This window comes from Vanrija albida, assembly GCF_041260175.1.
Source record: "Vanrija albida strain AlHP1 chromosome Unknown contig_2, whole genome shotgun sequence".
NCBI classification, from domain to species: Eukaryota; Fungi; Basidiomycota; class Tremellomycetes; order Trichosporonales; family Trichosporonaceae; genus Vanrija; species Vanrija albida.
The window spans coordinates 3,515,640-3,541,617 of NW_027191421.1; the positions used below are offsets into that span (position 1 = coordinate 3,515,640).

Genomic DNA, 25,978 nt, shown 5'->3' on the forward strand with positions numbered 1-25,978 from the left:
CTTCGTCAAGACCCTCACGGGCAAGACGATCACGCTCGAGGTCGAGTCTTCGGACACGATTGACAACGTGAAGAGCAAGATCCAGGACAAGGAGGGCATTCCCCCCGACCAGCAGCGTCTTATCTTCGCCGGCAAGCAGCTCGAGGACGGCCGTACCCTTTCCGACTACAACATCCAGAAGGAGTCCACGCTCCACCTTGTCCTTCGTCTCCGCGGTGGTATGCAGATCTTCGTCAAGACCTTGACGGGTAAGACGATTACCCTCGAGGTCGAGTCGAGCGACACCATCGACAACGTCAAGAGCAAGATTCAGGACAAGGAGGGTATCCCCCCCGACCAGCAGCGCCTCATCTTCGCCGGCAAGCAGCTCGAGGACGGCCGTACCCTTTCCGACTACAACATTCAGAAGGAGTCGACTCTCCACCTCGTTCTCCGCCTGCGTGGTGGTATGCAGATCTTCGTCAAGACGTTGACCGGCAAGACCATCACGCTCGAGGTTGAGTCGTCCGACACCATCGACAACGTCAAGTCGAAGATTCAGGACAAGGAGGGCATCCCCCCTGACCAGCAGCGCCTCATCTTCGCCGGCAAGCAGCTCGAGGATGGTCGCACGCTCTCGGACTACAACATCCAGAAGGAGTCGACCCTCCACCTGGTTCTCCGTCTCCGTGGAGGCCAGTAAGCGGCGCCGCGTCGTCTGAGTTGTTTGTAGTTCTCTTTATAGGTAGCCATTCCTGATGAAATTGGCATCATGTTCACGACGCGCTCTGTTGCATCTGATAAGAAACGACTGACGTCGATAACAGCTGCATGCAGGGTTGAGATATTGCGATCGGGTGCGAGAAGATGGTGCCCCAGCAACGCCAACCTTAATCAGGGAGGACAAAGGGCACCAATGAGGACAAGCCGTCGTCGCACTTGCAAAGCATTTGACATGCAATTGTTGGTACATTGTACAAACGAGCCGTGCTACTACGTGCGTGCCAGAGTGTCCATGGTGATGGTAGTGTTGGTGATGTCGAGTGCGGTAGCAGTACAGAGTTACAAATGTACACAAGGCCCTGAAAACTGACAAAAGGAAAGAAAGTGCGTACAGACTGGCCGCAAGGGTCAGAAAGTCGGAGAGTCCATGAGATGGTGCGGTCATGGCGTCGACTCGCGGTGGAGCGAGCTCGTGCTCAGTGGCGTAGAGACGTGGCTCGACCGCGTGCGCTGCCTGTTTTGTTCCCTGTCCTCTAGAGTGGGGACGGGGAGCATGGAAAAGTACTCGTAGTCGCCAGACGAGCCCTGCATGCTCGTCGGCCTGGTGGGGAACGGGCCCGACATGGACAGTGTCATTGTCGAGCGCTGTGATGGCGACTTGGGCATGTTGACAAACGAAGGTCGGGGTGAGGTGTGGGATGCTGGCGGGGAGCTGGGGAGGTCGACCAGCCGGGCGGTGGCAGCCGGCGATAGCTGAACGCTTTGGCGTCGGGGCGTGTCAAGACCAGGGGTCATGTCTGATGCCGGCGAGGCAAGAGGCGGTCCGTGGTCCGCCATGATCAGACTCTGGTGGATGCTCGAGCCACGTGTGTGGTTTGAGAGCCCGTCGGCAAGGTGCCTGTCGCCAAACTCTTCGGTTACACGGGGCATCGACAGCCCGATCGAGTCCTCGGCGCTGTTGGTGGTCGAGCGCCAGCTCTCCATGTCATAGTCAGAGTAGCCCTCGACCATGCTCTTCTGGCGACTGGTCGCCTCGTGCTTTCGGCTCCGGACTGTGGTCATTCCCGGTTCCGATGGGCTTCTGCGGCCGCCGTTCAAGTTGGCCATCTTGTATTCGACGACTCCGGTCGCGCCGAGCTTGCGTCGCAGCCAGAACCACCAGGCGCAGAATGCAGCAGCGGCCAGGACGAAGAATCCAATGACGGAGCAGGCGGCGATGATGGCGGTGGATACGACACGGTGCTGGGCGGCGGGGCTGCCCGCGCCAGGGCTGGGAGGTGCGTTGCCACCGTTTCCAGCGGACACGTCGGTCAGCGACTGGCGCATGTTGCGGACGGCGTAGAAGTCTCGGGCAGCGACGCTTGGGTTGGTGAGAGGGACAAAGCCGACGGTTGGCTGCCACGCGCCTTTGCTGGCGTCGGGGTACTTGAAGACCGAGTACACATTCTTCAAAAACGACGAGCCGAGGACAAAGTCGGCATTGTTGGCCAGCGGCGCGACCTGTACCGCGCCAATGCAGGTCGATTGGGTGGGATCGTTTGGGTCCACGTATGACATGTCGAGAGGGTGAATCGGGTAGTCGTATCCGCCAATAGTAACGGTCAAGGTGATTGGCGTGTTGCACGACATGCGGTACAGTCCGTCCTCGCTGGCCTTGACGCCGAATGGCGCATAGATGTTGTCCGCAAACGCCTTGTTGCCGACCAGGGTCGCGAGGCCGCCCGAGTCAACGATGGCGAGGGGGGTACGCCGTGTCGAGTCGACCTGGGACGCGCCGAGGGTGATGTTTGTGTTTGTCGGACCGGTACCAGCCTTCTCGTCGGTGAACTTGGTTGCCGTCATGCGGTCGACGAGGACGCGCCAGTGCAGGAACCCTGTCCGACCGAGGTTGGGGGCCGGGATGACCTGGACATAGTTTGGCGCGCATTGCCCGGGACATGCGGTCGTTGACAGCGCACCGATGCCAAACGTCGACTGGGTGCGGACGTCCTCTCTTCGCTCCAATGACAACGAGAAGAAGCGCTGCGATGGGGCCGAGGCACCCGAGCCAAAGAGGTTGTCGAGAAACGTCGCGCCGTCGGGCTGCGAAGACGTTCCAGCGGGAATCTTTGACAGGATGATCGAGTTCTGCGGGAAGGCCAGGCCGATGAGGCCCTCAAAGTTGCCTCCACCGAGGTCCTCGTTGTAGACGGTTGAGGCGGCGACAAATGCCTGCCATCCGATGGAGAATGAGCCAAAGGTGACCTGCTCCCAAAAGACGTTGCCGGCGACAGACCCCGTCTGGTAGTTGAGCCCGATTTGCGTCTCGGTATCCATCGACTGGGTCGTGTTATAGAGCACTGACGCAGATTTGCAGTTGACCGTGTTGCAGGTGTCGGCTGCGACCCACTGAATGCGTCAGATCTGCACGACACGCCAACCTACCATATCCGACGAGCCCAGGTCGATCTGCATGTTGATGACTTGTGGGGAAACGCCGTCCCAATCGGGCCCGCGTTTGCGCGACGACCCAATGCTGTGGCCAAACGACATGGGGAGCGAGTAGACGGCGCTCGAGTCGGTGCTGCCGCCGAGGGTGAGGTTGAAGACCTGGCCGGGGACAAAGGTGGTCTGCGATGCGCCCTTGCCAGACGTTGTCTTGGTCGGGGGTGACGGCGAGTAGGTCCACGGCATTGTTCTCGTCCACGACGAGGTTGACGAGTTTGAGGCCGTGAACACGCCCGAGCCGCTGACTCCTCCCGAGGGCATGCTCGCAGAGTTGGACGCGGCGCCCCCAGCGCCGCCATCAGAGACACTAGAAGCGCTTGACGCGCCGCTCTCACCGGCGCCATTACTTGGCACGGCGTCGGCGCTGGGGCCGTCCGCCGACGGCGATGCGCCGGGCGGGAGCGGCGTGTTGGCGCCCTCGACCGTCAAGGTGAACGGTCCGGCAGCGCCGGGGGCGTTGCCCTGTGGTGAGGGAGCGGGCTGCTGGAGGCCATGGAGTTTCTTTGTGGATGATTCCGCGGCGGGAGCCTCAGCCGGCGTCGGTGCAGGCGGTGGTGGGGGCGGGGAGGGATGTGCCTGTTGTTCGTTCTGTTCTTGCCGCCCGTCGATGCGAGTTGCGCGGGGTGCGGGCGGGGCCCGTGCGCCGTCTGGCCTGCGGCGGCGGCGAGGATTTGTCGCGGCCTCGGCCTCGGCGTCGGGGGCGGGGACGGGGGCGGCGCGCGCCGGCGGTCTCCGTCGTGGGACGAGCATGGCCGGCCAGCGACCAGTGTGAGAGTGCAAGTGTCCGGCGCCGGCGCCTTCACTCTGTGTGGGGTGCGCGCGGGCGGCCAGTCGGGCGGGGGTTGTGGGTCGGTCCGGGGCGCTCAGAGGGGGTAGAGCGGGCTGCGTTTCGCTGGCGGGGTCATGCGTGGGCGGTTTGGGGGGGAGGGTCAGTGGGTTGACTCGACTGTGATGGGTGCTGCTGGGCCGGCGATTGTTCTTCGTCTGTGTTTCGGCGGCTGGGGCTGAGAGCGGGGCGTCGGTGCGGGGGCGTGTGCTGGCGTGCCAGCTGCTGGCAGGGTCGTGATGGCCGAGAAAAGAGAATGAGTCGAGAGAGATGAATGAAATGCGCGATGGCCAGAGTTGTCGATGTTTGGCGTGGGGGGGAATGCGAATGCGAATGCGGGGCGGGCCGTTGCGGTTGCGCGGGGCGATGCGACGCACGAAAGTGGGCCAAGAAAACGGCACAACGGCAGAGGGGAAGGCGAAGGGGTGGCTTGCGATTTTGGGTGGGCCAGTCGCTGTCACCGTCGTCGTCGATGCTACTGTCGAGACAAAATTGACACGGCGTGAGCAAGCAACTCGTCGTGCGCAGCTTGCATGCACTCGGCAGAAACAGGAGCTTGAGTTGCGCGCAGCGGCGTCGCCGGGGCGGGCGGCGGCGAGCGGCGAGCGGCGAACAGCGGTGGAGGCGGCGGCGACGGCAGCGGCCACGGCCACGGCCCAGCCAGCCCGACGCATGCATCAGCATCTCGTCGCTACTCGAGCCTGTCGATACATGCATGCATCGGCCTCCCCGTGGTCTAGGCTACTAGCCTAGCGCAGCAGTCAAAGCATGAGCCAAGTCTCCGCACTCGCCGGTTGCCCGCCCGCCGCTTGGCTCTTGGCCCTCCCCTCCCCCGTCTCCCACACTGCAGCGGCCACGCTCGTCCGTCATGAAACGGATACGGCCACGGCAACCGCAACGGCAACGCAACGGCCACTCGCACACCGCCTCACGTGGGCACCGCCTCATCAAACCCGAGACATGGCGCCGGCAACTGCCGGTGCGGCCGTCGAGAACAATGCGTCGGTCCAAGCTTGCAAGCGAGCGCGGCCTCGGCGCGTCGTACCCCGACGCGGAACGCGCTGGCCCACGTCCACCCACGCGCGCTGCCCGACGGAGCGAGCTGCGGAGCGAGTGAGGGACTGCGGCCCCGGTGATGACGCAAGGGCGCGAGCGCGGCGCCGACGTTGCCCGCCGTCCCTTTCGTGGCGCTCGCTGCCTATTCCTGGGGCTTGGCAAGCATGTTTCGACGAGCTCGAGCAACGCAGGTCGGGGCTGGTCCGCTGCAGTGCAGCGCAGTTACTTACCCTCGGGCACCCCAATCGATCGTGCCGAGGTATGGTGGGCCGAGCCGCCCTCGGCTAGGCGATCGACGGGCGACGCAGCCGCCCTACCCGACCGCCCGAGGTGGCACTCGCTCAAACTACCACCACGGCTCGACCACGACCACCACGCCGCACCCCGCGATAATACGTCTGCATATGGTACAAACGGAGAGTCCGTAGTGTTCAAGTAGTGTCCAATTAGATGTTTATGATTTTCGAACTGGCCGCATGATGCTCTGGGACGCGGTCCCACGCCCGCCGGCCACGCAGCTACAACCACTTGATGGCGGGCGGCGGCTGGCCCGGACACAGCTCCTGCAGGACGTACTTCTTCGAGTTGAGGTCGGCGGGGATGATGCCGTCCTTGAAGCGCAGGTCCTTGAAGCTCCAGCCTCCGCCGCCGTCAATCTTCCAGGTCCAGTACGTCCACCCGACGCCGTACTGCTCAAACAGTTGCGTCTGCGCGTCCCACAGCATGCGCATGCCGTCGTACCAGTCGCTGTGGTGTGAGCGACCGCAACAAGGTGCCACTTACATGTCCTTGAAGGGGTAGTTGCGCGGGGTGACGAGCGTAAACTCGCCCGTGACGACGGGGAGCTTCCACTCGTCGTTGCGGTTCTTCATGCTGCCGCAGATCGGCGAGATGATGTCCTTGATCGTCCGGTTGGCCCACAGCGGGTTGCCGTCAAACACGTGAGGGTAGAAGTGCGTGTCGCCCATGAGCTTGGTGTGGGTGCCGTCCAGCCAGCGGTTGCAGCAGATCTCCTTGCCGGTCCAGCTGTCGTGCAGGACGAGCCAGGCGTCGCTGTGCGCCTCGTTGCGCAGCGCATTGTACGTCGCGCCCGTCATGTTGAACAGGGCGTCGGCGAACGCGGCCTTTTCGGCCACTTGTTCCTTCTTGAGCGAGTTGTACTCGGGCTCGTTGAGCATGAAGAAGTGGGTCACGACGTTGGCGTCTGGGTGTGTTAGCGGGGTGACAGAAGCGGGGCTCGGGGCTCGTGCGGGCTGGCAACAGTCATGGGCTGGAAACTGTCCTCGGCGAGGCACACCACGGCCTAGGGCAAGGGCCGACGCGCAAACCTTGGCCCGCCGCGGCGTGTCAAGCTCGGCCCGGTGGCGCCAACCACAACCCAAAACTCCCGGTGGGGAAACCTGGCGGAACCCAAACACCTCCGCCACACTGGCACTCCAACACTGCTCGACTCACTCTCCGGCGTGTAGTACGTGCGCACGATCTCAGCCGCGACCTTGTTGCCCAGCGCAATGTTTGACGGCGTGTCGTACCACGTAAAGTCATTCAGCTTGCCCGAGTGGTCCCAGTGGTTCTGGCCCCCGGGCACGCCGTGCAGGTCGATCATGACCTTGAGGCCGTGGGTGCGGGCCCAGCCGACCGCCTTGTCGAGGTACTCTTTCGCGCCGACGATGTGGGGGTCGCCCGGCCGCTTCTCAAAGGACCAGTAGCCGATCGGGATGCGGACGTGCGTGAGCCCCGCCTCGGCCATGAGGCGGAAGTCGTCCTCGGTGATAAACGTGTCCCAGTGCTCGCGCATCCAGCGCTCGGCGTCGGCGCGCGGCTCGATCAGCCCAAAGTTCCACTCGTCGCGGATGTACGTCTTGTCGCCTTCCTTCTCCTTCTCTCCTGGGAGCAGGTTGGCCCAGTGCTCGCGCCGGATCCAGCGCTCGAAGACCAGCCAGCCGCCGAGGTTGACGCCGCGGATGAGTTCGGGCGTGGGGGATGTCTGGACGACGACCGGGGCCGAGGTCGTGCTCGAGGGGGGGAGGGAGGACGTGCTGTTGAGCGAGGAGGTCGAGCTGAGCGAGGACGTCGTGGACGAGGCGGACGTCGAGTTGGTGGCGGACGACGACGAGCTCGACACGGTGGTCGTCGAGACGACGGTCGACGTGATGCTCGACGACGGGGTCGACGACGTGCTCGACGACGGCGTGATCCCCGGGGGCGTGGTGCACGACGTCGGCGTGACCGTCACGGTGGTCGTGACGGTGACGGGCGGCGACACGGTCGCGGGGGGAGGGACGGCGACGTCGGTGGCGGGGACGTCGGTGGGAGGAACGCCAGCGCCGCCGTCTCCGCCCTTGCCGCCGTCGCCGCCCTTGCCCGCGTCGCCGCCCTTGCCGCCTTTACCGCCTTGCCCTCCCTTGCCCCCAGCCCCGCCCTTGCCACCAGAGCCGCCCGCCCCGCCAGCACCACCAGCCCCTCCGTTCGCGCCCGAGCCGCCGGCGCCGCCCTCCCCGCCAGCCCCGCCCGCGCCGTCAGCGGCGGGCGGCGCCGCAGCGAGGTTGACGGCGTTCGCGACGGGCGGCTCAGTCGGCGGCGCGTCGGGCGCGCTCGCGGCGGACGGCGGCCGCGCAGCAAGGTGCACGGCGTACGCCTCGGCGCCGGCGTCGGCCCCGTCCTGGCCGGGCACGCCGGGTGGCCCGTCGCCGTAGAGGTAGGCCTCGTCGATGTCGATGGGGTTGTGCAGCTGGCCGTCGTAGGTTGCGTCCTGGCGCGGGCGGGGCAGGCGGCGGCCGGCGTGGCGCTCGGCGTGGGGCGCGGCGCTGGCGCCCGCCGTGAGCGCGAGGAGCGCGAGGAGGGGGAGGAGGGGGGAGCGCATTGCGCCTTGGAGAGGAGGGGAGAGGGGGGGAGGCTCTCAACGAGTTTCGGGGGAGAGTGGCCTGGGCCGAGTACTTCTGCGAGAGTTAGCTGGTGTTGGGGGGTTGGCATGCTTGCGTGCGGCTTTTACATGCTTCTGGCATGGCTGCTCGTCGCACCGTCGCCGTTGTCGTCGCCTCTCGCTCCTGGTTGCCATGCAAAGTGCCGTCGCCGGCGTCGCACACTGCCCGACATGAGGGGTGCAGGGGGAGGCGAGGGCAGGCCCGGTGCCGTGGCGCGCGCAAGGGAGTGTTTGAGTTCTGGCGAAGGATAAACAGCAACGGGGGGTGGGGGGTGCGAGGGCTGGGCTGGGCCACGCCGAGTGAGTGTCGGCACGCTCGCTCGGGTCACTAGCCACGGTATGCATCTGCCACAGTGCACATAAGCTGCTACAACCGCCCCTTGCCCTCTAGGACTGGGGGGGATCGGCGACCAAACCGCGGGATGGGGCCAGGGGCGAAGAGGGGGCAATGTACCAGGTGGGCCGTGTGTTTGTGCAGCCTTGTGCTCTTCTCGACGACGGCGGGGGCTAGGACGAGCAGGATGAGCAGCGTACTCCTCTGCCAAGGGCAGCATGCGTAGCAGCATGCTGTCATGATGAGTGATCGTGGATACATTGCAGCGAGGAGAGGAGCGAGTTGGCATGTTGCAACAAGTGGCATTGTTGACACCCGCGACAAGGTTTGATCGGCGCGTCGACAAGCTCTGGGCCTGGCCCGGCGCGCAGACGCGTGCAGCGAGCGACGCGACGACGCGTTGACCGGCACACAACAGCACCCCCAAACACGCACCCCCCCCGACTCAATGTGCATGCATACGGGACGAGGGATGGGGCGTGCCAGGGGGTGCGTGAGGGGGTGTGTCGCCGACTCATGCAGGCGACACGACTAGGCGTCGCACACCAGCCAGCCCGGTACCTTGTCGTTCCTCGCTTGGCCGGCAATCCCTCGAGCCCTCGATCCATTTCTCCTCGCTACTACCATACCACTTGCACGCCGGCGCCATCGAGTGCGCACTCAAAACGCCGCGCCCTGTCCCGGCTGCCCAAGGGGGACTTTGGGCGCGATAGAGTTGTCGGGGCGAGGGCTGCCGGTGGACGCGTTGCCGCTGGAAGCAGCGCGCAATGTCAACGAGGCCAGGTCCATTCGGGACGATGGAGTGCGTGTGCAGGACAGGGGGTGGCGTGGTGGGAGTGGCAGTGGCTGGTGGCTGGTGGGATCGGCGTCGTGCGTGGAATGCGTGGCGAGGGGGGGGTAGCCACGGAGGGGCCGACCGAGGCGACGGAGGACGCCGACGTCGGGCGGCCGCCGAGCTGCGGTGGTATGATGGAGTGCAGCGAGTGCAGCGAGTGCCGCTCGCTGTGTGCGCGTGTTTCAGCTGCAGGTGGGTGTGCGAGGTGCCGCTGAGCGGTGGGGTGGGCGGCCAGCAGGTGCCTCTCCTTGGCGTAGGCCGCTTCGTCCTCGGGGAAGCGGGAGTGGAAGCGTCTCGCTCAGAAGCAAAAGTCGCAGAAGCGGCCGCCCAACGCATCGCTCGCTTCTCCGCCACTCTGAGCACAAGTCGAGCGAGCCTCGGCGCGCGCCACGGACCGGGCACAAGTCGCAGTGCACGAACCACGCTGCACAAGCGCCACCCCAGCGACGCCGCCCAGCAAGCAGCGAGCAGCCAACACCGTCGGAGGCAACCCCCACATGCCTACCTGCCCACCGCGGTCAATTAATCCCCGATAATGTCTGACGTCGACAAGTAAACAACACCGTCGATGTCGTCTGCCAAGCCGTGCTCCACCCCCCTCCGGGCAAGTTCCGCGCCGCCACGTGGGCGGCGGACATGGCCGGCCGGGCGCGGCTTTGCGTGGAGCCGGGCGGTGTGGGGCCCTCTGGAGAGCGGGAGCAAATTTGTGGAAATCAGGCGGGCGTTCGAAATACCCCTCGTAGGACTGGCGAGTCGGAAAAGCTGCCTGCTGCCGGCGCTCGTCGACAACTACATCGACTCCATCGTCTTCACAACTCACCACTCACCACCACTCTCGCATCCACGATGCTCGCCCGCACCCTCTCGAGCGCGACCCGCGCAGCCCGCACCCGCACGACCATCACGACGCCCACCCCCACCCGCACGCTCTGCTCGTTCCCCCCCGGCCCCCTGTGCCGCCCCAACGCCGACACGACGCCCGCCCCCTCCGCCGAGCAGGAGGCCTTCGAGCGGACCCTCCGCACCCCCAAGGCGCCGGGCGAGCCCGAGGGCCTCACGCCCGAGGCCGCGCTCAACGAGCTCGTGCGCCAGGCCAAGGCTGAGGGCGTGTTCGCGACGGAAGACGTCAACCCCATCACGGGGCAGTGGCAGAACACTGCGCTGCGCGGCCGGCTGCGCAGCCTCTTCCGCTCCAAGGCTGGCAGCCCGGCGCCGGCCAAGGAGGAGTAGAGGGAAAGGAGAAGGTGAGTGCCGCTGTCGCTGTCGTGTGAGTTGGCCAGTCGCTCACGCGAGCAGAGCAGAGCATTGCCCCACACGCCCCGGCCCCGCGCATAACGACCCACGCTGCAGCACTGCACGACACACCCACATTGTACACTGCATCGCTCGGACGGCGACGACGCACGCCACCGACGAGCACACCCCACGCCCCACGACACCCTCTACCCCGACCACCCGTTGTACCCTTGTCCCCCCTTGTCCTCATTGCACCACCACGCCACGAGCACCACCGAAAAGAGCGCGCGCGCCGCTCAGTATCATTGTCATGTAGGCCGCCCAGGCCCATGTATAGTCATTCATTGTGCGTGGGGTCGGCGATGGCGCCTTGCGTCGCGGGGGTCCAGCGCCGCCGCCGCGCGGCCGCAGCCGCTTCTCTCTCGAGCCCCGCAACGCCGCTTCCTTCTCGAGCCCCACGCGGGGCTACTGACCCCCTAGCCCGCCTTTGCTGCACTGACGCTGCGCTCCTCACCGCACTGACACCGCTCGCACCACTGCCCGCCGCCTCGAGCCTCGCGCTGCTCGGCTTCTTTGATGGATCGGTGGAGCAAAAAAAAGACGTCACACGACCAGTGACCTCACCACTCTCGAGCATGCTTAACCCCGCTTCGTGCTCCGACGTGCGCACTCCAACACACGCCAGCACGCATGCTTCGGTGTTCTCGCTGTCACTCGAGCAGCACCGAGCGTCGCGTCGCCGCCACACGGCTCCGGCTTCCAATTCCCCACACCACCAACTGGTTCGCCACCGGGTCGGTCAACTCCGCCACGCTTCCGACCCGCCGTCCCGACCGCCTCGCTCGCCAACCCCCCCCCACACCCCACCCCCGCACAAGGTATTATACTCCATGCTGTACAACTATGCTACTCTACGCGTCGCCCTTGACGACGTATGGCTCGAGGTGGGCGTTGCGCACCGTCGCCCACCAGAATGCGCGCCAGTGCAGGATCGAGCCCTGCGGTGTCAGCGGGGAACAACCAGCCAACGCACCTTTTCACGCTTCATGCGCACCAGCGTCTGGCCGTCTGGCGCGTGTGCGTCGCTCGCGCGCAGGTTGAACGTGCCCGTGACGCTCTTTTGTCCGGCAGGCTTGTGCACGCGGATGACGAGGCGCTCGGCGTCGGCCTGGACGTGCTCCTCGCCGAGGGACGCGGCGAGGAACTGCTGCAGCAGGAGAAAGGCGTCGGGCGGGGTGAGGTTGAGCCAGAAACGCGTCGTGTTGTTGTCGTAGTCGCCTCCTTGGGTCTGCGGCGTGAGCTGGGTTCACTGGCCACCACAACTCACAAGGTTACCCGTCCCGCGCATGAACTGCGACTCTTGCGGGCTCCACTGGCTGCCCCACTGGCTCTCGCCAAACACACGCTGCGAGCGGCTGAGGCGTCAGCTGTCGTCTAGTCTCCTCGCAGCTAACTCACGACACGGCGTACGCCTGCGCTGACGGGTCGGCAAACGTCGGGTCGGCGATCGCCATCATGCCCTCCTGGCGCATGCCCTGCGTGAGCGCCTCTGGGATCTGCTCGCGCGTGAGCTGCGACGGGCTGGGGAGTCAGCTGGGCCACCATCAAATTCCAGCCACACCCACGTCATGCACCACGGGTGCGCCTTGACGGCGTGCAGCGAGATGCGGCGGTTGGGGTCGACGAGCATGAGCTGCTGGAGGATGCTCTTTGCCTGGCCGTGTATCCTGTTCCACGGGGCCATCTGCCATATCTCGCCCGAGAGGTAGGCGGTAAACTCTGGGCTGTTGCGCGACGGCTCGTCCCACGGCGTGTCTGGCGTCAGCGGGGTCGCGTCGTCGGCGGGCACTCACTTCCGACCAGCATGGTGAAGAGCACGACGCCCATGCCCCAGATATCCACCGGCTCGGCATCGTACCCGCCGGGCGCGCCAAGCTGGCGTCAGCAGTGCAGCGAAGCCGCGACTCACCTCGGGCGCGACGTACGGCAGCGAGCCGCACCGCCCGCTCAGCTTGCGCTCCTTGCCCTTGTACCGGAAGACGGCGCACAGGCCAAAGTCGGTGACCTTGAGGTTGCCGTTGGCCGCGAGCAGCAGGTTCTCGGGCTTGATGTCGCGGTGGGCGATGCCGCGCGAGTGGATAAACTCGATGCCCTCGGCCAGCTGGGCAAAGTAGAACTTTGCCAGGTCCTCGGGGATGCCGACGTCGGGCGCGATCTTGTCAAACAGGTCGCCTCCCACGGCCAGCTCGAGAATCATGTACAGGCCCGGCACATAGCCCTCTGCCTCCTTCTCCCGCTCGACAATCTCGTGGTGGACAAACTCGAGGATGTACGGGTTCCGCAGCGACTTGTGCACCTGCACCTCCTTCTGCAGCTCCTTGACGTTGGGCGTGCCGTACCCGAGCGAGGGCGAGATGAAGAGGTTGACGACTTTGCACGCGGCGACGCGGCCCTCGGCGTCGTCGATCGCGCGGAAGACTCTGCGGGCGTCAGCGAGATCGCGGGCGTGTTGCGCACTTGGAAAACCCGCCGCCGCCAATCTCCTCGCCGATGCGATAGCCCGCGACGAGCGGGTACCGGAGCCCGGCGGTCGATTCCATTGTGCTTGAGTTGACGAGGACGAGGAGGACGACGACAACAACAAAAGCGCGAAGGGGGGAAAGAACGCGCGTGAGGGGGGGTCACGTGACGCGATCGATCGACGCGTCGGTGGCTGGGCGGTCCAGTCAGCTTCGCCGCGCGGAGATGGCTGGCGGCGGGCTTCTGGGCAGCATGCACTGCGAGCTCGGAGCACGCCGAGCGGGGTACGAGCCGGCGCCGACGTGCGCGACGTGACTGCGCGAGCGACGACAGCGGCGATAACGATCACGCCGCACAAGCCGCCTCGTAACGAGCTCGGAGCTTTCCGACGCGCAAGATTACCGACTCACGTTGCTCGTCTTCAAAAGCAACCCACCCCCTACCTCTGGCCTACAAAACACGCAGAGGGGATAGAACAAGTGCACCGCGCCCACACCATGGCCCCCAGCGTCGACATCAGGCCCATCCCGCCCGCCGCGACAGCCGCGATCCGGCATGCCGTGCTCTGGCCCGCGCTCCCGCCCGAGGCCCAGCTCTACGACTACGACTACGCCGAGGGGACGGTGCACCTCGGCGCGTTTGTCGCGGCCTCGAGCGAGCCCGTCGCCGTGGCCACGCTGGTGCGCGCGCCGTTTGCCCGGCCGGCTAGCCTCGCCGAGAAGGAGCGCGCGCTCGACGCCTGCCAGCTGCGCAAGCTCGCCGTTCAGACCGATCTACAGGGCAAGGGCATCGGCACCGCCATGCTCGCCCACGTCGTGGCCCTCCTCACGCCTCCGGCTGGCCACCCGCCCCGCCTCCTCCACTTTGACGCGCGCGCGGCCCAGGCGCCGTTCTATGAGAAACTCGGATACCGCGTCCTCGATCCCGAGGGCTTCACCAAGGCGTATGGCGGCGCAGAGCCGGTAGAGTACATCCGCATGGGGACAGTCCTGCGATAGAGTGATAGAGTACATGTAGTGTCTATATTGCGAGCGGCACGCGACTACATCTGCCACACCTCGACCATCTCCTCCTCCGTCTGGGTGGCGCTGTCGTGCGTCATGGTCAGGATCCGCTCGCTGTCGATCAGCGCGACGTTCGAGTCGCTCGCTGGCTTGCGCACGAGCAGGTACGGCAGGCTGCCGCCTGCGCGGATGTCGTGCCGGATCCGCTCGGGCTCCGTGATGACAGTCTCGGTGAGCACGAGCTCGACGCCGTCGCGGTCGCCCTCCAGCTCGTCATCGGTCGCGTTGGGGAACTCGCGCAGGCGGTCGAGCCGCTCCTTGCGCACGTTGACCGGGTCAAAGTCGTAGACGAGCAGCTGCGCCACGTCCTCGTCGTCCTCGTCCTGCCAGATCGTCACGTATTTGTTCTGGTACACGTAGCACACCCAAGCTGTGGGGTGAGCTCGGCTCGCGTCGCTGGCACTTACAAACTTCCTCGACGTCGGGCCCAAACACGCGCACGCTGGGCGCGATAGACTCCCACGGCACGACCGGCACCGGCGCGTCCTTGGCCGGCAGTCGCTCGGGCACGTGCTGCTGCAGCGCGGCCTTGTGCAGGATCATGACATAGTGCGCGTCGGTCCCCGTGTGCACCTCGACCACGGCGATGCCGCTCTCCGGGTCTGGGCGGAACGGCGGCGGCGCATGCAGCGGGTGGGTCGCGTATTGGTGGCGCGGCGGCGGGTCGGTGCGGATCGTCGTCATGGGCGGCGGGATGCCGCGGTTCAGGTCGTAGCTGAAGTCTGGCAGCTGGACGACCGACACGGGCACGGGGGTGTACGCGGTGGCCGGGAGCTCCTCGAGCGGCACGCCGGAGAACGAGGGGAAGGAGTACACATTGAGGCTGTAGGCGAATGTGATGTCGGACAGGTCGGTGATGTCGGCGATGCGGCCCAGGGTGGCGTCGATGCGCTGGACGACGGTCGGGATGACAAACGACGTGGGGGACAGGAGCACGAACGACGTGAACGACTGGGTGCTCGCGGCCTCGAGGGCGACTACCACTCGCCCGCTCGTCCACTGGTACCCGATGAGCGTGTCGCGCATACCTCTGTTGCGGCGGTACATGACGAACAGGGCATCGTCGCAGATCTGGAAGTCGAGGTGAATCGACTGCGCGTACAGGTCGAAAGGGAACTCGAGGACCGGCTGCGCCGCGAGCGGGTGCGGCTCAAACGTCGTGAGCGAGAACAGGTGCAGGTACATTGTGAAGATTGGTCGGCCGCTCGTGTTGGCGTACGGGTGGTCGACTGGCGGCACGACGCGGCCAGAGTTCCTGCGAGTCAGCGGCTATCACAGGCTCAAACTCACTGGACCTCGACGAGGATGAGCAGGTCCTGGCCCGGGTCGACAGCGACCTCGTAGATCGGGAAGCGAAAGCGGTGCTCGCGCCTCACGTCGAGCTCGTTTGCCGCGACGCTCTCGACGTCTGTCCAGCCGTCTGCGTCTGCGAGCGCCTCGTCGTGGTCGACGATCTCGCACTCCTCCTCTTCCTCTTCCGCTGGCTTCTTCTCCTCCGTCTGGTCCGCCTCGCCGCGCCCGGCCTTCTGCGCCATACTCGTGTCTGCCGCGCGCAGGTCGTACACGGCCAGCTCGTTGCTCTTGCGCCCGCGCCCATCCTTGGTGCGGAGGAGCACGCCCTCGAGGTACTCGTACAGGCTGCCCTCGCCCTCCTTGAGGCGGACGACGGACCAGCTGGCCGGGGAGACTGTGCGGAAGCGCTCGAGGCGGTCGCGCAGCGTCGCGAGCATCTCGGCCGAGGTGAGCGGGCGCTGGGCGAGCAGGTCGGGCCGCGCGCGCGTCGCATTCGGGTTGATCGACAGCTTGTTGGCCAGCAGCGTCACCTGCAGCGAGACGGCCGCCGAGTCGGCGAGCACCTCGTGGATCCGCTTGCACAGCTGGCGAGTCAGCGGGGCTACCGGCGGGCGCGTACTCTAAAGCTCTGGGTCAGGCCGGCGAGGGGCAGCTTGGAGAAGACCTGCACAAGCACTTCGTCGGGAAGCTCAAGCAGCGCGCACCGCCCGTCGGCGAGCGGCGTGTCGTACGGCGCTGGCACCTTGCTTGGGGACATGCGGGGCGGCGGAGTCTTGGAGGGAGGCGGGGGGTCGACGGGGTCCATTGACGCACGGCGCTTGCGAAAGATGCCGACGCCGAGGATGTTCGGGTCCATTGCTGTCTCTCGCTAGGGAGCTGCCTGTTTTATGATGTTGTGAGAGTTGTGGATTGCAGCGAGGTGCAATTGAGAGCAGTTGAGTGAACAGACCGACCAAGAACGCCCCCGGAAACAATTTGTAACCGTTTCCTGTGACGTCGATGTTGGCAGATGGTGGCGTAGGGAGAATCAAAGACGTCCAGGGTGCTGATACAAAGTGGTCAAGAGTCCTTATGCCTACAAGATACAATGTGAATGCGGATACAACAGGCGTCACCACTGCGTGGGTCAGATGTTGACTCATGGTCTTGTACCCACATAGGTCTCGTCTCGGTAGTCGACAACAGCGCTCAGTCCGCGCTCTTTCCGCTTCGCCTTCTCGGCTGCCCACTTCTCGATCCTGCACAGGGGTCAGTTGGTTTCCAACGACTCGATTCCACTCCACACCCACCACTTCTTCATCTTTAACCGGCTGTGACAAGTCAACAACATGCGCACCGGATCCGACCAACCTCTTCTCGTTGTGCACGTTGACTGTGGCAATGACGCGAAGGTCTGGCCCAGGCAGGGACAGCGCGAAGCACGTCAGTTCGAAGAAGCTCGAGTGCTCCGAGTATGGCACGCCTGCGTGGGTAAGCTACGTCGGTCAGGCTACCCACCGAACATCATGAACTGGCGCGAGCTGCCCCGGATGGGCTTGAGTGACACGTCGCTGAACCCGCGCCCCTGGTCGCGCTTGATAACAAAGTTGATGTCTGGGAGCGTGTCGGCTCCTGCTGGTGGCGTGTATGTCCATCCAGTTGGGCGGAAAGCCAAAACGCGGTCAAAGTGGGGCTTGAGCGCTTGCAGATAGGGCTGTAATCGCTCCAGCGAGATGTTCATGAGGGGCACCAGGTGGACTTGGCACTGGTGGGTTAGCACGTCAAAAGCCACCAAGTAACCCACCTTGGTGGGGTCGGTGTCGAGCATGGCGTGGAGCTCAGAATCAGCCTCGCAGTCGAGGATAGAGCGCTTGCGCTGGTCGCAGTAGATCTTGGATCCCAGGGCCTGAGCAATGCCTGGCCGTATGAGCTGATTGGCGACAGCGGCGACAGCTCACCTTTGACAATGCGCTCCTTGCCGATCGAGTACGTGCCAATCAAAACCAGCGTCCTGCCCTTCCTCTCAGAAGCAGGTTTGACATCGCCATTGGCCTCCTTCTTGACCAGCCACCCCTCCATCATGGCCACCGAGCGCTCCTGCAGCTCGAAGGCTTGGGCTGCGGGGTGATCCTTGACGTCAGGCTTTGTATCTGGTTTGATGTCGTCGATGTCGGGCTTGACGTCTGCGGCATCGGCGTTTGGATCGTCCTCAATACCGTCGATGGTATCTCCGAGATCAGGCTTGATGTCTTCATCGCTATCGACGTCGGGCTTGACATCCACGTTCTCGCCGAACACCACTTTCTTAGCCAGCGCGGCGCAAGCTTCAATAACCAGCGGCTGTGGAGGGAAGCAGTACTGTGGGTTGAGGTAGGTAGTGTCAAGGTAGACCGTGTCGACTTTGTCCCTGGCCACAGCAGGATGCAAGACATGTTTTGGGCATCTGGTTTGTGAGTTGGGGCGGCCATCAACTGAACAACTCACGCCCGAAAGTCACCGCAATGGAGATACCGGAACGTCCTCTTGCTGCCCACGTACGGGCTCTTGAACGACGAGTCGCCCGAGTGGATCGTCTGCGGGCCTTCGAAGAGGAACACGGAGGATCCGGGGCCTGAGAGTCAGTTGGGACTCGGAAAGGTGGACTGCAACTGACAGTGGTTCGCCTCGATATTTGTGACCTTGACGCCGCCAGTATTTGGAATCTCATACTCCTCATCATCGGGCAATGCGTGCTAGAGTGAGCGGGGAAGCCAGCGCGCACTCACCACCCACTGCCGCTCGACGCCAAGCATGTGGACAATGAGGTTGGCCGTCGTCTGGGAGCAGTAGATAGGGCCGTGCCGCCACCGCCCCGTGAGGTTGGTGTAGTGGTCCGAATGAGCGTGGCTGGGGTGAGCTTGCCTCCAACGCAGAAAGCTCTCACGTAAGGAAGTAGGCCGTGACGCCGGGAATGGCACCGTAGCAGAATGCGTCGACGGCAATCGGCATGCCCGTGAGGACCTGGCGTCAGCTCAATCCGCACGGCTAGCTAACCTTGTAGAACGGCGCCTTCCTCGGGCCGTTGCGCCGCCCATTCGCGTCGCGTAGCTCGGCGCTCTCGCCCTCCTTCCACTGCTCCTTCTCCTTGTGGCTGCTCATGAGCACTGAGAACGCGTTGGGCTTATCTGGCGCGGGGGAGGGGGAGGGCCGCGGCTCGAGGGTGAGCGAGTGGCTCATCGACGAGATGGGGCGGGGCGTGCGTTCCTTCTGGGCCGGGGGCTTGGGCGAGGGCCTGGGGGAGTCGAGGCACGCGTTGACGTGCTGCTCGGCGATCTGGCGTCAGCTCATATCCATTGTAAAATAAGCTCACATCGGTGGACATTGAGCGCAGCGACGCCCCGCACAGCGGGCACGCGTCGAGCCCGCCCATCGTCTCGAGCTCGACGACGTCCTCGTCCGTCTCCATGCCCATGCCCTCGGTCCCGTCCTCCTCCCAAACATCCGGCTTTATCGATGGAGGCGAGGCAGAGGTCGTCCGGGGGCGCTTGGACGGCCCGGCGCGCTGCGAGGCGTCGGCGCTCGGCCACGCGTCGAGGACCTGGATGTCGTCGTCCGACTCGGGGGTGCCGCGCGCCGCGGGGGCCTTGGAGGGCGTCGTCCTCCAGTTCCATGTTGAGAGTTTTGGGCGCTCTGCCACCTTTGGGCGCTTCTTTGGGCCCATGGTCGAATGTGTGCGCGATGTGGTGGTCGCAAAGACGCGGCAGAGGGAGAAGGTCGACATTGCGAGGTGACGGTGTTTATGGAGACCCCACCTCCACACTCACTCACGGAAGCAATGCCATGTGATAGACACGTGGAGAGAGTGGCTGTGAGGCTTGTTCGCTTGCGGAGCATGCAGGGAGCTTGTGGGCTTGGGGGCTTGCGCCGCGATCTTGCGCATTAAGCTCCAAATCCCGCTCCAAGGTTGCGGGACGACGGACGACGCCAAGGTTTGCCTAAGTCCCCAGTTTAACCCGACTGCGCACACTTGTGCACTTATCGTTAGCCATGATAGTCGTGTTAGCTCGATTCCCCAAATACTTCATCGATCCCACGCCACATTAGTCGCCGACGCGCTCGACGTGCACACCGCACGTTGTTAGTGCAGGACGTCGCAGGTTGGAGCGTTCAAGACCCTCCCCTAACCACTGGTCTTTGTCTGGCACGACCACAAAGGTGTGCGGCCGAGGCACCAGAGCAGCAGGCAAGCGGATCACAGCCCGAATCGTTGCCGCACGGCGCCGTCACCGGCGAGCACGCTGCATGAATTCGCGAGGCACAAGCCGCTTCACACGCACGTTGCACAATAGCAACTGTAGGGCGCAGCACCTGCGGATAACAGATGGGTCTGGACAGTGTGAACAGGGATGGACCGCGGCAGTAGCAGCGGCGGAACCTTGCTTGCGGCGATGGAAATGGCGTGGGGGCCGCGCCAGTACATGCTTAAGTGGTTTCGACAGGTTTCGACTTTAGCCTCCGACCGTCGTTTCCCCCTAGCCGCCATTCACAACCGCGGCACGAGGCGGATCAGCCCAGGACTCCAGCTGAATATGGGGCAGGCCGTGCGCCGGAGTGGCATTTTAGGAGTTTGCGTTTGCGCGCATCACGTCACCCGGCCTGGAGCAGAAGCTGCGCAACACGCTGCTGTGCGCGCTGTCGCGCCTCTACGCACACCAAAGTAGCACGCCGAACGCAGGAACCGGGGGGCAGGAGGCACGAGGGTGCGGCTGCAAGTGGCGGCCCTGGCCCGCACGCATGGCGCTTCTCATAGTGGTGTTTGGGTTTCGCCTTCGTGCTCACCGTCGTCGTAGTCAACGACGAGTGTACGGGGGATGCCCCCCCGGCGGTGTCTGCGTCCCTCGCAACCAGAGCAGCGATCCCTCGAGACGACGCGTAGAACGAGCACCAAGAATCCTCTCTAATCTACATTACTCACCACTGCCGCGATCTCAAGTCGTGGGCAGCCAAGTCCGCCACGTTCGACAAACCGGCCCCCCCGCGCGCGCCAGCACCATGATCCGCGGCCTATCGGTCGCCCAGTTCATCTCGCGCCCGCGCCTGGCGCACATCCTCGCCGTGGGCGCGGTGCTCGCCGTCCTCTCGGTCGTCCACCTCGGCTTGCTGGCCGAGGTGCAGTCGCCCTCGCCGGTCGACGGCGCAAGGCCGACCGGGTGGTGGAGCAAGGTCAACCTCCCCGGGCTGCGGCCGTCGAGCCACGGCAAGTTCCAGGGGCACGGGCAGGAGTGGCAGTGGGACGGGGCCGCGACCGACATGTACGACGGGTACAATGGCGACGGGCACGGCTTCATCTACCGCAACAAGCACAACGATGGCCCTTGTGCCGGCTGGGACCGGCACGGGCTCAAGGAGGACGACCCGCCCGGGTGTCTGCGCGCGCGGCAGTGGCGCGAGCTGCAGCACTTCCGCGCTTTGGAGGGGAGCGGGGCGTTTGAGAAGAAGTGAGTGCTTGGAGGGGACGATGCTGAGCGCCAAGACTGCAGGACCACAACCAGCTGGCGCTGGACCGCGTCGAGCGCTGCGTCCTGGGCTTTCTCGACTGCCCGGACCGCCCGCTCATCGTCTCGACCTACGGGTACATGAACATGCGGCTCGACACGTCTGGCGAGGCCATCTGGCTGTACCCGGTGGTGAGTGGCGCGGCGCGGCGCGTTGGCTGGCTGGCTGGCGCGGCGCACGAGCTGACGGCCGGCAGATGAAAGCCGCAGAGGAGATGCGCTTCAACTTTATCACGTTGCACATGGAGGAGGGGTGGAACGTGACGCAGTTGCTCCCCTCGGTCGTGTAGGTTGCCGGTCGGGGCCCGGGGCCGCGCTGACCCCCAGCCACTCGCTGTGGCAGAACTCGGTCGACACGTTCAAGTGCCAGACCAACCCGCTCTGCATCCGCCCAGAGGACTACGTGCCGGCCGAGGACGAGCGGTTCCGGCACGACCTGTCGCTCGTGCCCAAGTCGCGGATGGGCAACCTGCCGCCGTGGCGCATGTTCACCGTCGACTTTGTGAGTGCCATGCCACGGACGCAGCTGACAGGCAGTGGGGCGCGAGGGCGAGCGGGTACGGCGCGCCGGGCATCAATGTCGAGGGGCAGTGGGGCATCACAAAGGACGTGAAGGACTGGAGCCCCCACCTCCTGGGCAACAAGTTCCAGTTTGTGTGCGTCGGCCCGTTACCGGCCCAAAAGCTAGCTGACGTACCCAGGCCCTACCCGTACCCGGGGCACACGCACATCCCGATTTCGATCGAGCAGCGCTGCCTGCACGCAGAGTACGTGCCGTACGAGCGGCGCAACCAGTCGGCGCTGGTGCTCGCCAAGCGGAATCGCCTCTTCCACGACGACCACAACAAGCCGATAGAGGACAAGTGGCCACAGATCGCCGGCGGCCTAAAGGACATTGGCTACGACCTGCTCGCCGTCGCCACAATGGAGGACAAGGACGAGGAAAACAAGAAAAAGTACCCCATCCCCCCAGAGCTCAACAACCTCGGCAGGCTCACGAGCGACGGCTACTCGCGCCTCGTGTCCAACCAGCGCGCGCTGCTCGGCATCGGCAAGCCCGAGATCAGCCCGAGCCCATACGTTGCTGTGTGAGTGCGCTCGACATCTATGGCCGCTGACCAGCAGCTGCCTCGGCGTCCCAGTCGTCATGCCGTACTACACTGCGCTCGGGCCGGTCCCAGACGGGCCAGACAAGTGGGAGCTCTTCGACGCCGGGCACGCCCAGCACGGGCCGTTCAACACGCTCGGAGAGCCCTACGTCTACACGTACAACATGAGCGACCCGGCCGACCTGGTGGCCAAGCTGCGCAAGGCCGTCCAGACCCCCATCAAGCCCTACATCCCTGACAATATGCGCATGGAGAACCTCAGGCGCAGGGTGCACCACGAGCTCTTTGAGACCGACTGGCAGGCAGAGTACGAGGCAAAGGTCAGGGAGAACGGCGGCGTCGTCCCAAAGTTCCCAGCGTACATGACAGAGCGTTGCTACCTCCACGGCTTTTGCAAGGATTCGCCCGTCATCGGCAAGTCGAAGGAGGTCGCCTTCAACCTGTACGGCGAGGGCTTGGACGAGTAGACGGTGAACGAGTAGACGGCTGGACGAGTAGACGGCTGGACGAGTAGACGGCTGGACGAGTAGACGGTTGGACGAGGAGACGACTGGGCTGGGCTGGGATGGATTGGGTAACTTCGTACAGGCTGGGTTGGGTAGCTTCGGAAGGGACGCTCTTGTTAGAGAATTAGAGAGATGTATGCTTGTGCCAAAGAGTGAGGAGCCGACTTCCACTCCTGCTGCCCAACGTGCCATCGTGTTCTACCCACAGCGTATGCCCACTACCCCGGCTATGCGTACAAAATAGTCTTCCCTATCTCCGGCGCTTGCTCGCCCGGTCGTCGTCGACCCGCCTCGCACCGTTTCCGTTACTCGCTCCACCCGTACCGTTCTCGGGCGGCGCGTTGGCGCGCCCCAGGATGGCCAGGCTCCCGGGCACCGCCTTGTCGTCGTGTTGCCTGCGCTCGCCGCCGCGGTCCCCGCCGCGTTGGTGCCCCTCGCCGCGCCCGTCGCGCCCGTCACCACCACGCCGATCCCCACGGCCGTCGCGCTCGCGATCCCGATTATCCCTCGTGCCCCCATGCTCCGGCCGGTACCTGTCGTCCCGGCCCCCTCCTCCCCCTCCCCCTCCACCTCCCCCGCCGCCGCCATTCCGCCGCCTGTCGTTCCGCGGTTGATTCCCCCGGTCGCGGTTATCCCGCGCCTTGTCCTGCGACTGTGGGGACGGCGCAGGCTTGGGCGCGTCGACAGTCCCGAACCGCGACTTGTACGACTCGAGCTCGGAGCGGAGCGCGTCAATCACCGTGAGGTTGTGCTGCAGGTCCGAGCTGGGGTGTTAGTTTGGGCCGCGGGTTTGTAGTCTTACTCGAGCGACGCGATGACCTGCTTCGAGTCTGGAGTGTCAGCGACGATCATACGCTCCACTACTCACCATCCAAGGTCTTGAGCCACTCGCCCGCGTCTGCGCGCCCAGCCTCAGCGACCATCTCTCCCAGCTCCTCGTTCTCGAGCGTGAGCGCCCTGACGCGGTCGACGACCGCCGCGAGATCGACGCCGGGCGCAGCGGGCCCCGCTTCCGTGATCTCAATAGTCGGCGCAGGTGGGGATGCGATCGCGGCCAAGGGCATGGGCGACATGCCCGCGACGCTAGGCAGGGGCGAGGTGGCCGGGAGCGGGGTCGTCGCCATCGAGCTGGCGGGGGACACGACGTCGGGCCGCGAGCTCGACGGCCCGAGGAACGTGTACCGCAGCGCCATGTTATCGCGTGTCAGCTCGGCAATGTGTTGCCGGAGCAGGGAGAGCACGGGGATCAGGTCCGGCGGGATCACGATGGGCGGTGGTGGAGCTTGCGAGTCGGGTTCGGGTGCCGCTGTGGGGACTGGTATCCTTGTGCTGTGGGCCGGATATCTCGCGCGCAGCGTCTTGACCTCGGCCTGGGGTGTGAGTTTGGGCCAAGACAAGGAACTCACCGCCAGGGCATCGCGTTCGCGCTCGAGATCGAGCACCCGACGCGTCAGGCGCAGCTCGGCGTCGGTTGGGAGCGAGTCGGGTGCGGGCACTGACGCGCGCGACTCGTCGGCGTTGACCTCTTCCGCCTTCCCGCTAACGCTCGCCTGGATGTCAGCGGAACCCAAGCTGCTCAGCTCACCATCTCGTGGTCTGGCACCTCGTCGTCTGCGGGTGTGAGCAAGTGCTTGTTGCAAGATGGGGGGACACGGTTGCAGCGTTCACACGCCCGTGAGTGAGCGCGCCGCGACAACACGCCCTGGCGGAATGGGCGGGCGGGACAAGAGGGGGGGAAGACGCACCAATGCCATAGTCTACCAAGTCGTCGTCGTGTTCGTTGCTCATGGCCGTGGTGGTGGTGGGGGCATGGGGTATGGGTAGGTTGCTGCTGCCGTTGTGGGTGTTGACTGCAACCGATGTCGTTGTCGTTGTCGTCGTTGTCGTCGTTGTTGCTATCAGACGGACGTGTCTTATGCTCTTGGTGGTTGCAGTGCCGAGAGAGTGAGAGTGCGCATATCGGCGGAACCAAATCTCAGGTGTGAGTTGTCTCAGCCTGGCCCAGCCCAGCCGCCCAGCCTTCCCCCGGCCGGTTCGTCGCTTACAGCCTCGTTTCAGACTGATCCTAACAACACGGCAGGCAGGCGACAATGCCGACGACCACTTTCAAGCCGCCCGGCAACGGCGACAACAAGCGATAATGCAGCCTCAACAGCTACAACAATATCTAGACGCGGGTATCAACTGGTGGCCTTGAAGTGTACGAGCATATGCGCCTCCTTGCATGGGCCGTCGCCCCGTCGTCCATTGCCAGATCTGGATGCCGCCGAGCGCGCACCCCGTGACAACGAGGATTGTGCAAGTTGACGACGGCGGCATGACGAAGAGGGAAGGCACAACGGCAGGTTCATGGCTGTGGTGGTGGCCGCAGTGGCGAGTGAGAGGACTCGTCCTGGTGTCATCTCTGCTACCATAAGCCTTTGCTCTTTGTCCTCTCCTCCGTTCTGCACAAGCATGCATGCATCGAGGTGTCCGTCTGTCGCCGCAGTCCTGCCCTAATCCCATTTGTTGATTTTCCTAATGCGCCATTGTCGATCACTTTGTAATGTCTCTTGACCTTTTTACTTGACGTCATTGGCTCCCCCCACTCACTCCCATCCAACTCATCCCGGTTCTTAGCCGTCCTGGGCGCGTCACTGTTTCCCCCTCCCGCGGCTTGTCGATCACTACAAGCCCGTCTTCCTCCTCCTCTCGACCCACTTGAACACTTCCCATCGCCCACTCTCCTTTTCATCCACCTAACCACCCCCATCCCCTACCCACCACCATGGCCACCTCGTCAAACCCAGCTTTCGCAAAGCTCGACCCCTTCACCCAGATTGTCCTGCACTCGGCCCTCAAGGTGGCCCAGGCGGGCAGCATGGTCATCCCGCCCGCATGGATCGTGTGGACCGCCGCCCGCCGCAACCCCTTCAGCGTTCGCCGCCTCATGCGCGTGTCGACCGGCTCGGTCGTCCTCGGCGGCGCGGCGGGAGGAGGGATCGCGTACATGCGCCTGCAGATTGAGCCGCGCGACAAGATCGAGGACAGGTGCTACCGTCTGGTGGGTGCGACTCTCTTGCCCCGAGCTCACGACCCCAGGCGCGCAACCGCGGACAGGTGCGCACCGACGACTACTCGGTCATCGGGTCCGTCCTGGGCGCGATCGTCACGCCCACCATCTTCCTCAACCGCGCCCCGCTGCCCATGCTCGTGCTCGGCGGCGCGAGTCTGGGCCTCGGCGCCGGTGTGTGGACCCACATCATTCAGTCGCTCACCAAGGGCGAAGATGTGTCCCCGGATGCCATGGTGAGCAGCTAGATACACCCCTGGATCCAGCTGACACGAGCCCAGGTGCCAGAGGTTGTCGAGGTTACCAACATTATCGTGCCCGACGGCAAGGCGGACGGCAAGAAGGCGTAGTGTGTGGATTATGGTCATGTATCGCAACCAGATGTGTATCGCATTAATGGGCAGAGCTATGGACGGGTCGTCACCCTTGCTGGTGGCGGGTTGGAAGGAGGCGAACGCGACGAGGCTTGACGGCCTAGCCTTGCTTCTGGCCCTGCGAAGTCAGACGGCGTCGAGACTAATA

General features: G+C 64.7%; 11 protein-coding genes across 11 annotated transcripts; 5 read left to right on the forward strand and 6 right to left on the reverse strand.

Moving 5' to 3' along the window:
- Positions 1-1,143: 1,143 nt before the first annotated feature.
- Q8F55_003085 (uncharacterized protein) lies at positions 1,144-3,939 on the reverse strand (the record flags this gene model as incomplete). The annotated part of the gene is made up of 2 exons (XM_069351646.1): positions 1,144-3,090; positions 3,127-3,939. 2 exons carry the CDS (start codon positions 3,937-3,939, stop codon positions 1,144-1,146), a joined length of 2,760 nt encoding a protein of 919 aa, XP_069212032.1.
- Positions 3,940-5,589: 1,650 nt separating this feature from the next.
- On the reverse strand, positions 5,590-7,934 carry Q8F55_003086 (uncharacterized protein; the record flags this gene model as incomplete). Its single annotated transcript, XM_069351647.1, has 3 exons — positions 5,590-5,818; positions 5,855-6,275; positions 6,527-7,934. The coding sequence occupies 3 exons, from the start codon at positions 7,932-7,934 to the stop codon at positions 5,590-5,592; spliced, it is 2,058 nt and encodes a 685-aa protein (XP_069212033.1).
- A 2,075-nt stretch (positions 7,935-10,009) lies between these two features.
- Positions 10,010-10,393, forward strand: Q8F55_003087 (uncharacterized protein; the record flags this gene model as incomplete). The annotated part of the gene is made up of 1 exon (XM_069351648.1): positions 10,010-10,393. The coding sequence occupies one exon, from the start codon at positions 10,010-10,012 to the stop codon at positions 10,391-10,393; it is 384 nt and encodes a 127-aa protein (XP_069212034.1).
- A 917-nt stretch (positions 10,394-11,310) lies between these two features.
- On the reverse strand, positions 11,311-12,999 carry chk1 (Chk1 protein kinase; the record flags this gene model as incomplete). The annotated part of the gene is made up of 8 exons (XM_069351649.1): positions 11,311-11,397; positions 11,433-11,687; positions 11,727-11,814; positions 11,858-11,980; positions 12,025-12,214; positions 12,253-12,334; positions 12,369-12,879; positions 12,917-12,999. 8 exons carry the CDS (start codon positions 12,997-12,999, stop codon positions 11,311-11,313), a joined length of 1,419 nt encoding a protein of 472 aa, XP_069212035.1.
- A 417-nt stretch (positions 13,000-13,416) lies between these two features.
- Positions 13,417-13,917, forward strand: Q8F55_003089 (uncharacterized protein; the record flags this gene model as incomplete). Its single annotated transcript, XM_069351650.1, has 1 exon — positions 13,417-13,917. One exon carries the CDS (start codon positions 13,417-13,419, stop codon positions 13,915-13,917), a length of 501 nt encoding a protein of 166 aa, XP_069212036.1.
- Positions 13,918-13,961: 44 nt separating this feature from the next.
- On the reverse strand, positions 13,962-16,132 carry Q8F55_003090 (uncharacterized protein; the record flags this gene model as incomplete). The annotated part of the gene is made up of 4 exons (XM_069351651.1): positions 13,962-14,353; positions 14,391-15,238; positions 15,274-15,860; positions 15,896-16,132. The coding sequence occupies 4 exons, from the start codon at positions 16,130-16,132 to the stop codon at positions 13,962-13,964; spliced, it is 2,064 nt and encodes a 687-aa protein (XP_069212037.1).
- A 255-nt stretch (positions 16,133-16,387) lies between these two features.
- Positions 16,388-18,955, reverse strand: pso2 (DNA cross-link repair protein PSO2/SNM1; the record flags this gene model as incomplete). Its single annotated transcript, XM_069351652.1, has 13 exons — positions 16,388-16,393; positions 16,433-16,514; positions 16,566-16,586; positions 16,627-16,738; positions 16,774-17,020; positions 17,060-17,172; positions 17,214-17,698; positions 17,740-17,866; positions 17,909-17,987; positions 18,021-18,141; positions 18,179-18,255; positions 18,289-18,567; positions 18,605-18,955. 13 exons carry the CDS (start codon positions 18,953-18,955, stop codon positions 16,388-16,390), a joined length of 2,100 nt encoding a protein of 699 aa, XP_069212038.1.
- A 1,331-nt stretch (positions 18,956-20,286) lies between these two features.
- Positions 20,287-21,881, forward strand: Q8F55_003092 (uncharacterized protein; the record flags this gene model as incomplete). Its single annotated transcript, XM_069351653.1, has 6 exons — positions 20,287-20,732; positions 20,768-20,921; positions 20,987-21,075; positions 21,117-21,291; positions 21,327-21,445; positions 21,491-21,881. 6 exons carry the CDS (start codon positions 20,287-20,289, stop codon positions 21,879-21,881), a joined length of 1,374 nt encoding a protein of 457 aa, XP_069212039.1.
- A 55-nt stretch (positions 21,882-21,936) lies between these two features.
- On the forward strand, positions 21,937-22,365 carry Q8F55_003093 (uncharacterized protein; the record flags this gene model as incomplete). The annotated part of the gene is made up of 1 exon (XM_069351654.1): positions 21,937-22,365. One exon carries the CDS (start codon positions 21,937-21,939, stop codon positions 22,363-22,365), a length of 429 nt encoding a protein of 142 aa, XP_069212040.1.
- A 289-nt stretch (positions 22,366-22,654) lies between these two features.
- Positions 22,655-24,192, reverse strand: Q8F55_003094 (uncharacterized protein; the record flags this gene model as incomplete). Its single annotated transcript, XM_069351655.1, has 6 exons — positions 22,655-23,168; positions 23,207-23,234; positions 23,273-23,774; positions 23,811-23,954; positions 23,990-24,015; positions 24,150-24,192. The coding sequence occupies 6 exons, from the start codon at positions 24,190-24,192 to the stop codon at positions 22,655-22,657; spliced, it is 1,257 nt and encodes a 418-aa protein (XP_069212041.1).
- A 979-nt stretch (positions 24,193-25,171) lies between these two features.
- Positions 25,172-25,806, forward strand: Q8F55_003095 (uncharacterized protein; the record flags this gene model as incomplete). The annotated part of the gene is made up of 3 exons (XM_069351656.1): positions 25,172-25,447; positions 25,486-25,692; positions 25,738-25,806. The coding sequence occupies 3 exons, from the start codon at positions 25,172-25,174 to the stop codon at positions 25,804-25,806; spliced, it is 552 nt and encodes a 183-aa protein (XP_069212042.1).
- Positions 25,807-25,978: the final 172 nt, after the last annotated feature.